Consider the following 10,355-nt stretch of genomic DNA (forward strand, 5'->3'; position numbering starts at 1 on the left):
CACGATGAAACCCCGTCTCTACTAAAAATACAAAAAAACTAGCCGGGCGAGGTGGCGGGTGCCTGTAGTCCTAGCTACTCGGGAGACTGAGGCAGGAGAATGGTGAGAACCCGAGAGGTGGAGCTTGCAGTGAGCTGAGATCCGGCCACTGCACTCCAGCCTGGGCGACAGAGCGAGACTCCGTCTCAAAAAAAAAAAAAAAAAGAAAAAAGAAAAAAGAAAAAAAGAGACCCTCAGGCTTCACCCTACACCTGAGTCTTTCCCAGATTCTTAACCCACAGAAACCAAGAGTGATAACCAGACAAACTTCTTTTTTTTTTTTTTTTTTTTTAGATTCAAGAGGTACATGTGAATCCAGAGAGAGAGTCCCACGGGAGTAACATTAAACAGAAATGACCTTATTTCATTATTTGTTGACTTTTTTATAATCAGAATGATAATGATTACCGTTCCTTTGTCTCTTCTCACCAGCATGTCTGCTTCATGAGACTTCGTGTGTTTTATTTTCTGTTCTATCTCCACGTTGTACCCATTATGGTTAGCAAAAACAGACAGATGAAAAATCAAACAAGAAGATAAATAAAAGGCTATATCAATTAAGCAAACAAATAATGAAACACAGGAGCAAGCCTTCCCAAATATTGCTCTCAGAACAGGCACTTTTCTCCAGCCCGTTGGAGAAAAGTGGACGCTGGACCTGGGTCCACACCTTCCCTGTTCTGGCTCTGAGCACTCACCTTTGATTTTCGGAGTCACAGCTCCAAAGAAGCACAGCAGAAAGCAGAGGCCTGGAATAGATGGGGAACAGAAGGGAGAGACATGAAACAATTGAGGAATGATTCCAAGACATGCCCCAAGGGCTGTGTATCAGTTATCTATCACTGTAGCAAATCACAAAAATGTAATGACTTAAAACAACATTTTTGTTGAGTATGGAGATCGCTCAAAGAACTAAAAATAGGACCACTGTTGGACCCAGCAATCCCACTACTGGGTATCTACCCAAAGGAAAAGAAACCATTATATCAAAAAGACACCTGCACTCATATGTTTACAGTAGCATTATTCACAATAGGCAAGTCACGGAGCCAACCTAAGTGTCCACCAACAGTTGACTCGATAAAGAAAATATGCCATATATGCACCATGGAATACTATGCAGCCATAAGAAAGAATGAAATCATGCCCTCAGCAGCAACACTGATGGAGCTAGAGGCCATTATCCTAAGTGAACTAACTCAGAAGCAGAAAATCAAGTATTGTATGTTCTCACTTATATGTGGGAGCTAAACAACAGGCAGACCTGGACATGAAGATGGAGACAATAGACTCTGGGGACTTCATAATAGCCATGACTTGGCTATTGTGAATAGTGCTGCCATAAACATATGAGTGCAGGTGTCTTTTTGATATAATGATTACTTTTTTTTTTTTTTTTTGAGACAGAGTCTTTTTCTGTCACTCAGGCTGGAGTGCAATCTTGGCTCCCAGGTTCAATTGATTCTCCTGCCTTAGCCTACGAAGTAGCTTGGATTATAGGTGCTTGCTACTATGCCCGGCTAATTTTTGTATTTTTAGTAGAGAGGGGGGTTTCAACATGTTGGCCAGGCTGGTGTTGAACTCCTGACTTCAAGTGATCCTCCTTGCCTCAGCCTCCCAAAGTGCTGAGATTACAGGCATGAGCCACTGTGCCTAGCCCAGTGATTATTATTATTATTATTATTTTGGGTAGATACCCAGTAGTGGGATTTCTGGGTCCAACAGTAGTTCTATTTTTAGTTCTTTCAGAGATCTCCATACTCAACAAAAATGTTGTTTTAAGCCACTAAGAAAGGGGAGGATGTGGGGTGGTGAGAGTTGAAAAATTACCTATTGGATATAATGTTTAATATTTGGGTGATGGGTACATCAGAAACCCAGTCTCCACCATTATGCACGTAATATCCATGTAGCATTCAAGCACATGTACCTCTTGAATCTAAGAAAAAAATGTTTGTTTTGTTATCACTCTTGGTTTCTGTGGGCCAAGAATCTGGGAAGGGCTCAGCTGGGCGGTTCTAGCTTGATGGTCTCATATGATTGTAGTCAGTTAGTGGATGGGGCTGCAACAACTGAGAACTAGCTGGGCATTGTTGTTCCTTCACCTGTTGTCCCAGGGTGATGGGCTGCTTTGGGCTTCCTTCCAACATGGAGACCTGAAGCAGGCTGCTTTAATGGCACATCTAAGCTCTAAGCATGAGTGTCCCAGCCAGTGAGGCTGCATCTCCTCTTGACATTCATCCCTGAAAGTCACCCAGCTCTACTTTCATCATATTCCCTTGGTTACAAGCAAGTTACAAGCTCATTCAGATTCAAGTGGAGAAGAACCAAGTTCTTCCTCCTTATGAGAGACCAGCAAGATTCTAGAAACACATTTTGGACGGGGGATATTATTTCCACCTTTTTGAAAAATAGTCTGCTCAGGCTGGCTCTGTTGTGTCTGGTAAAGAGCTCTTTGCTCTTCCCCATGCCTTTCCAACATCAGGAGGTGTCATCAGTCATGTTCCTGCTTCTGCAAAGACCTAAAGATGCTGGAAAGATGGACTGCTTTTTTTCTCTTCCTTTCCCAATCTTCCATCACTCTGATCACTTGTTCTCACTGTACCTTCTTTTCATTCTCTTATGGCTTCTATGGGTCAGGAATCTGTGAAGGGCTCAGTTGGGTGGTCCTGGAATGCTTATTTACAGAATTATTTGCCATTTGTAAGAATGGTATTAAAAATATTTAACAACTGGTATGGTGCAGGAATTGACCAATCAGAATAAACCCGGGAGACCCTCTCTGATGCATCAGGCATTAGCCTTTCAGCTACTCAGTTGGGGTCCCCAAGCAAGGTCTGGATTGGAAGGAGTGTCCCGGGAACTGGTTCTGGGTAATGATTATTTACAAATGGTGTGGAAATTTTTCAGTATAAACAACCATCATAGCCTTCTGGTGTGCACTACTTGAAACTGAGCTCTGGTGACTCATAACCTTATTTGCAACATTGGTTATCCCCTAAGAAGGTGGGTCCTGATAACAAAAGGGTCTTTGTCTACCAAATAGGGTAGTGGGTATAGATGAGAGTGAACTATTTTGGTGGAACCGGGATAAAGTTTGATTCCTGTGCATGATAAAGGACTGGAGTTGGAAGGATTGAGAGAAGATCTGAGGCTGAGACTCTAGAGTAGGTGGAGAAGGGACACTGTGGCTGCCCAGAGGAGGCTCAGCAGGGAGGAGATGTGGAGGCTGATGGCTAAGAAGCGAGACTTGAAGCAGGTGGGACTTTTTCTGAATAAAATGTAATGTAAATATCCCTCTATCTTGCCTATGAATGAGATAGTAAAATCAACCTTGCTCACTGATTTTTTTCCCCATGTTTAAAGTTATGATAGAATACACATAACATGAAATTTACTATCTTAACCATTTTTAAGTGTACAGTTTAGTGGAATTCAGTATATTCATAATGTTTTGTAACCATCTCCATAACTCTTTTCATTTTTTTTGAAATGGAGTCTCGCCCTGTTGCTCAGGCTGGAATGCAATGGTGCGATCTTGGCTCACTGCAACTTCCACTTCCTGGGTTCAAGCAATTCTCCTGCCTCAGCCTCCTGAGTAGCTAGGATTACAGGCACATGCCTCTATGCCCAGCTAATTTTTGTATTTTTAGTAGAGATGGGGTTTCAGTATGTTGGCCTGGCTGGTTTTGAACTCCTGACCTTGTGATCTGCTCACCTCGGCCTGCCAAAGTGCTGGGATTACAGGTGTGAGCCACTGCACCCGGCCAACTCTTTTCATTTTTTAAAACTAGAACTCTATACCGCTGAGTATATCTTACTCTCTCCTGTCCTGTGAGTTTCCCACTAAAAGGTTTGCTGCCAGACATACTGGATCTCCTTTACATGTTATTTGTTTCTTTTTTCATGCTGCTTTTAGGGTCCTCTCTTTGTCCTTGACTTTTGAGAGTTTAATTATTATATGCCTTGGAATCTTCTTATTTTAATTGAATCTCCTTGGTGATCTTGGACCTTCTATATGGATATTAATTTATTTCTCTAGATTTGCAAACTTCCCTGCCATTATTTCTTTGAATAAACCTTCTGTTGACAAAAAGAGTCAAACTCTGCAAAATATTTGAAGAGATTTGTTCTGAGCCAAGTATGAGTGACTAATAGTCCATGACACTGCCCTCAAGAGATCTTGAGAACATGTGCCCAAGGTGGTCAGAGTACAGCTTAGTTTTATACACTTTAGGGAGGCATGAGGCATCAATCAAATACATGTAAGATACATTGGTTCTGTCCAGAAAGGTGGGACAGCTGGAAGTGGGGCTTCCAGGTCATAGACAGATTGAAAGATTTTCTGATTGGTAATTGTTGAAAGAGTTGTTATTGTCTAAAGACTTAGGAATGTGGCTGGGTGCGGCGGCTCATGCCTGTAATCCCAGCATTTTGGGAGGCTGAGGCAGGCAGCCTGAGGTCAGGAGTTCGAGACCAGTCTGACCACCATGGAGAAACCCTGTCTGTACTGAAAATACAAAATTAGCTGGGCGTGGTGGCGCATGCCTGTAATCCCAGCTTCTTGGGAAGCTGAGGCGGGAAAATGGCTTGAACCTGGGAGGCGGAGGTTGCGGTGAGCTGAGATTGTGCCATTGCACTCCAGCCTGGGCAACAAGAGTGAAACTCCAACTCAAAAAAAAAAAAAAAAAAAAAGACTTAGGAATGTTTGGGTTAAGATAAAGGGGTCGTGGAGACCAAGGTTTTATCACACAGGTGAAGCCTCCAGGTAACAGGCTTCAGAGAGAATAGACTGTAAATGTTTCTTTTTTTTCTTTTTTCTTTGTTTTTTGAGATGGAGTCTCGCTCTGTCGCCCAGGCTAGAGTGCAGTGGCGCGATCTCGGCTCACTGCAAACTCTGCCTCCCGGGTTCATGCTATTTTCCGGCCTCAGCCTCCTGAGTAGCTGGGACTATAAGCCCAGCTTATTTTTTGTATTTTTAGTAGAGACAGGGTTTCACCGTGTTAGCTAGGATGGTCTCGATCTCCTGACGGTCTCTGAAAGTGCTGGGATTACAGGCGTGAGCCACCACGCCTGGCTGATTGTAAATGTTTCTTATCAGACTTAAAGAGTTTGTTGGAATTATCAGTAATTCCAAAAGGGAGGAGCGTATAAAGAGGTATGTTCCACTCCCTCCCATTGCCCATCTTGAGCTAGTTTTTCAGCTTAGCTTTAGAATGCCCTTGTTGAGAGGAAGGGTCCATTCAGATGGTCAGGGGGCTTAGAATTCTATTTTTGGTTTACACTTCTATCCCTGTCTATTTCTTCACTCCCTCTTTTAGGTCAGTGACTCTTCGATTTACCATTTTGAGGCTATTTTCTATATCTCATAAGCATTTAAACATTTTTTTCTTTTTTTTTCCCCTCTGACTATTTTCTAGTAGCCTTTGAGCCAACAAATTTTCTTCTGCTTGATCAATTCTTCTGTTGAGACAGTGGATGCATTTTTTAGTTTGTCAATTGCATTTTTCCGCTCCAGGATTTCTGTTTGACTTAAACACTCACTCCTCATTGCTCACTAATGTCTTGGAGAGAAAATTTCCTTTGTGGGGGAATTGCGCAAAGGTCTCAACCCTATTTCCATAATGTCTAAGAGAAAATAGCTCTTACTACATACTATGCACTTTGCACACATGAACTCACTTCAGTTTTGCAACGACTTTAGCAGGAAAGTGCTATTAGCATCATCTCCGGTTTTCAGATTAAGAAATGGAGGCACGGGGAGGGTGAGTAGCTTGCTCCATTCACTGGGGCTGGTCAGTGGCAGAGCTGAGGTTAAACACGGGTTCTGGGTGCTAGCTGATAATCCATTACACCACATAGCCTCTTTCAGAAATCCCACAGGGGACTACATGCATGGAAGTGCTGTTCAGATTGTAAATACTAGGTTGGCATGTTTATTGTGACAGTGACTTGTCCTTTTTCTCCTGGCAGATGCCACTCACCAGATCTGACTGGAGCCTCAAAGTCCAGTACAGAGTGATATGTGACTTGGTCATTTAGGGCAGTACAGACCAATGGCAGGATTTTGGAGAAGAGGCCCTGGGGGCTAACTGTGTGACTCTTCAAGAGTGGCAATGGGAGCAATCTAAATCTTTCTGGATCCCTCTCTTGAGTTTCCAATTGCTGCTATCACAAATTACCATGAATGTAGTGGCTTAAAGTAACACTGACTTATTCTCTGACAGGTCTGGAGGTCAGAAGTCTTAAATCAGCCTCTATAGGCTAAAATCAAGAATGTTAGCAGGGCTGGTTTCTTTTGAAAGCTCTGGGGGAGAATCTGGCTCCTTGCTTTTTCCAGCTTCTAGAAGCTGCCTGCAATTCTTGGCTCATAGAGCCTTCCCCCTTCTTTAAATCCAGCAGCACAGCATCTTCTTGTCTTCCTGATCTTCCAGCTTCCTCTTAAGAGGACCTTTGTGATTATTACATTAGGCCCCCTGGAAAATTCAGGGTACTACCCCCATATTAAGATTCTTAGCTTAATCAACATTTGCAAAGTTTCTTTTACCATGTAAGGTAACATATTAACAGGTTCCAGGGATTAGGATGTGGATGTCTTTGGGGGGACTGTTATTTTTCTTCCCATAATTCTCACTCTTCCCATAAGAAGATGCCAGGTCCGGTTTGTTATCAGTTAGTTACGCAATTGCATTCATAGAACATTTTGAATATTCTCAGCTGGGCTTAACATCAAGCTGATGTTTCCTTTGAAGTCCCCTTCCTCCTACATTTTTTATTTGTATTTTTATTTTTTTGAGGCAGGTTCTTTTTCTGTTGCCCCGGTTGGGCTGCAGTGGTGCAATCAGAGCTCACTATAGCCTTGCACTCCTGGGCTACATGCATGAGATACCACTCGTGGCTAATTAAACATTTTTTTTTGGTAGAGATTGGGTCTTGCTGTGTTAACCGAGCTGGTCTTGAACTATTCGCCTCAAGTGACCCTCCATCCGCAGCCTCCCGAAGTGTTGGAATTATAGGCGTGAGCCACTGTGCCCAGTTCTTTCTTCTTTTGTATAAACATGAATGTGTAGCAGCCACACAAACCTTACACCTGCCCAAATGATGACTAGCTCAAAGGGCTAACTGATAAACCCATATGGCTGAATAGTGTTACCCTGTTCCTAAAACGCAGGCAGTCTGGGGGACCATCATGTTCCCTTCAGACTAATCTTTAGTCTAAACAGCAAGACTAAAGACTAACTAGTCTTTAGTCTAACCAGCAAATTACTCACTAATTTGGGCTTGTGTCTTAAGTTAGGGTTTCTGAAGAGTCATTGGTGTGTCAGAATCCCAGAGTTCTAATAAACTTTAGAAATCATCCACTGACTCATTTTGCAGATGAGGAAACGGGCTCCCTGGGGTTAAGTGGCTGGCACACTAGTTGGGCAAATTGGGTAAGTTGTTTAACCTCACTAAGTTTCCTTATGTGAAATAGGGTGGCAGTATGACCTACTTTGTGGGGTTTTGGAGATGACCCAAATGAGGGACTGCGTAGAGCACAATGTCAGGCAGAAAGTCCTCCACCGATGCTGGCTGCCTCTGTCACCATTTGATTTCCTCCTTTCCCATTTGGATGCTTTTTCTTTCTTGTTGCCTAATTGCTCTAGCTTGCTGCCTATATTATCATTTGAGCTCTGTTGCTCAGGCTGGAGTGCAGTGATGCAATCACAGTTCACTGTAACCTTGAACTCTTGAGCTCAAGCAATCCTCCCACCTCAGCCTCCAGGGTAGCTGGGACTACAGGTGTATGCCACCAGGCCTGGCTAATTTTTTTTTTGCAGTATTTCGTGGAGACAGAGTCTTGCTGTGTTGCTCAGATTGGTATCGAACTCCTGGCTCCGGCAATCTTCCTGCCTTGGCCTGCCAAAGCTCTGGGATTATAGGTATGAGCTACCATGCCCAACCCTAGAATCCTAATTCTTGACCCAATGCTCATATCTTCACCCTTGCCTGTACCATCTAGTGATATGGGCTAAAAGTTCCTGGATAATGGGAATTCACTGATAATCCACCTCAGAAGTGTCGAGGACTTTGTCTCCAGTTGCAACAAGGCAGGCTTCATTCACGTTTGATTCCACATATACTGAAACACCTCTTATATATAAGATGCTATGCTAGGGGTTGCAAAGGTGAGGGAGACACGGCATTAGGATTTAAATATAGCTTGTATTATTTTGATCAAATTTATGGCCTATCGACTGCCTCTGCAGCAGAATAACTGTGAGGCTTTGAGCAATTCACACAACCTCTCTATGATGCAATTTATTATCTGTAATGTGGAGATGCTGTGTGACAATGTAAAGCAATTTAAGCCTAATGTCAGGCTAAAGTAGCTGCTTAATAAATATAAGCTTTGATTGATATTGGGACTGTCAATATTGTTAATTCATCTGGAGCTGGAAAGATGGAAAGATTGAAGCCATGAAATTATGAGATTCCTATAGGGAGAGGGAGTAGAAAAACAGAAGACCCCCCAGGAAGGATCCTGTGGGAGGAGCATTATAGCAAAGATCCGGAGACAGATGGTTTGGGTTCAAATCCCAGTTATTTACTAGCTGTGTGATGTTGGACAAATAACATAACCTCTCTGTGTCCCGGTTTTCTCATCTGTAAGATGAGGATACCCCATGAGCGTACTGATGATGCAACAGATTAGTACATGCAAGATGCATAGTGAGTTTTCAAAAATGTTGATTATTATTTTGTTTGTATAAATTTATGGGATACAAGTGTAATTTTGTTGCATGCATCGATTGCACAGTGGTGAAGTCAAGACTTTTAGAGTATCCACCATCCAAATGATGTACATTGTACCCATTAGGTAACTTCTCATTTTCCACTCTCCTTCTGCTCCCTCTGCTTTCCCAGTCTTTGTTGTCTATCATTCTACTCTCTATGTCCATGTGTCCACATTATTTAGCTCCCACTGATAAATGAGAACATAAGGCATTTGTCTTTTGGTGTCTGAGTTATTTCACTTAATATAATGACCTCTAAAATTAATGATAAAATTATTTATTTTCTTGTCACAGGAAAATGATAAAGGAGGGAGAAGAAAGAATAGCAAGAGAAAAAGGAAAAAAGTCAGGGCAGGGCTAGGTTGCAGAAGTTATCAAGAAGGAGAGGACATCAGTTAGAAAACAAAACTCGCCAAGAGGAAGATGAACAACCTATTAGAGGCTGGGTGCGGTGGCTCATGCCTGCAATCCTAGCAGGCCGAGGCAGGCGGATCACCTGAGGTCAGGAGTTTGAAACCAGCCAGGGCAACATGGTGAAACCCCGTCTCTACTAAAAATACAGAAATTAGCCAGGTGTGGTGATGTGTGCCTGTAATCCCAGCTACTCAGGAGGCTGAGGCAGGAGAATCCCTTGAACCCGGGAGGCAGAGGTTGCAGTGAGCCAAAATCGTGTCACTGTGCTCCAGCCTGGGTGACAGCAAGATTCCATCTCAAAAAACAAAACAAAACAAACAAACAAAACAAACAAAAAACCAAGCTACTAGATTGGGTAAGGAACATTTTAGGGATATTTGAGAGCATACTTTGAATAGGGTAGTCAGGAGGGAAACCATACTCCAAAGGGAAAAGGTGAGAATGTTCAGAGCAGAAGAAAGAGGAGGAGAAAATAACCAATTGTTGAATAAAGTGGCCCCTGACTGGGGGATAGGTTAAGTCTCAGTCATTGTTACAGTCACACATACCTGGAGGAAGGGATGACCCCTGCATTCCTGTGGTACAGGTATCCCACGCCAGCCAGCCCTGGAAGCTCCCTACTGTGCCGTAAGCCAACCACCTTTCCTTGCTCAAGAAATCTCATGAGGATTGATGTATGTATCTCAGGTCAGCTGACTCTTGCTATCAGAAAAGCGAACTGCTTCCCCTCTTTCGCCATCAGACTCATGGTTCTGCTTTTCGTTTATTTGCTGTCCCTTTTCTGCTTAGCTGTTGTTGATCACCTTTAGGATGATTGAGTCGGTAAACCCTAACAAAGAAATGCCCTGTAAGTTACATCACATTGCCTGAGGTTGAGGAAGTGCCTTTGGGACCAAAATAAATCTTAAATAACCCTGTGGTTTTGAGCTGGGTAAACCAGGTTTTAGGGCGTCCGTGTTGGTATCTGAAGTTTCCAGAGGAGTCATTTTCACGTATCTTTCTCTTTCCCCAGTAGATGATACTTATTGGTTATGATTGCTGAGCCAGAAGAAGTTAAGAGTCCCAAAGTCTCATAGAAGGTAATACATTATTTGGTTATTTGGACCAACCCTAACAAGTCACAGG

At 42.9% G+C, this 10,355-nt stretch overlaps 1 protein-coding gene across 1 annotated transcript in view; it reads right to left on the reverse strand.

Moving 5' to 3' along the window:
- ADGRE3 (adhesion G protein-coupled receptor E3) overlaps positions 1 to 9,899 on the reverse strand; it is a 70,069-nt gene extending 60,170 nt beyond the window's left edge. The window contains exons 1-2 of the mRNA XM_017851219.1: positions 9,779 to 9,899; positions 738 to 788 (exon numbers count right to left, since the gene is read on the reverse strand). Of these exons, the coding sequence (XP_017706708.1) occupies positions 738 to 788; positions 9,779 to 9,803 (76 nt within the window). The 5' untranslated portion in view covers positions 9,804 to 9,899. The remainder of the gene's footprint in view (positions 1 to 737; positions 789 to 9,778) is intronic.
- Positions 9,900 to 10,355: the final 456 nt, after the last annotated feature.

This window comes from Rhinopithecus bieti, unplaced genomic scaffold (genome assembly GCF_001698545.2).
Source record: "Rhinopithecus bieti isolate Rb0 unplaced genomic scaffold, ASM169854v2 scaffold_33432, whole genome shotgun sequence".
In the NCBI taxonomy this organism is placed as follows: Eukaryota; Metazoa; Chordata; class Mammalia; order Primates; family Cercopithecidae; genus Rhinopithecus; species Rhinopithecus bieti.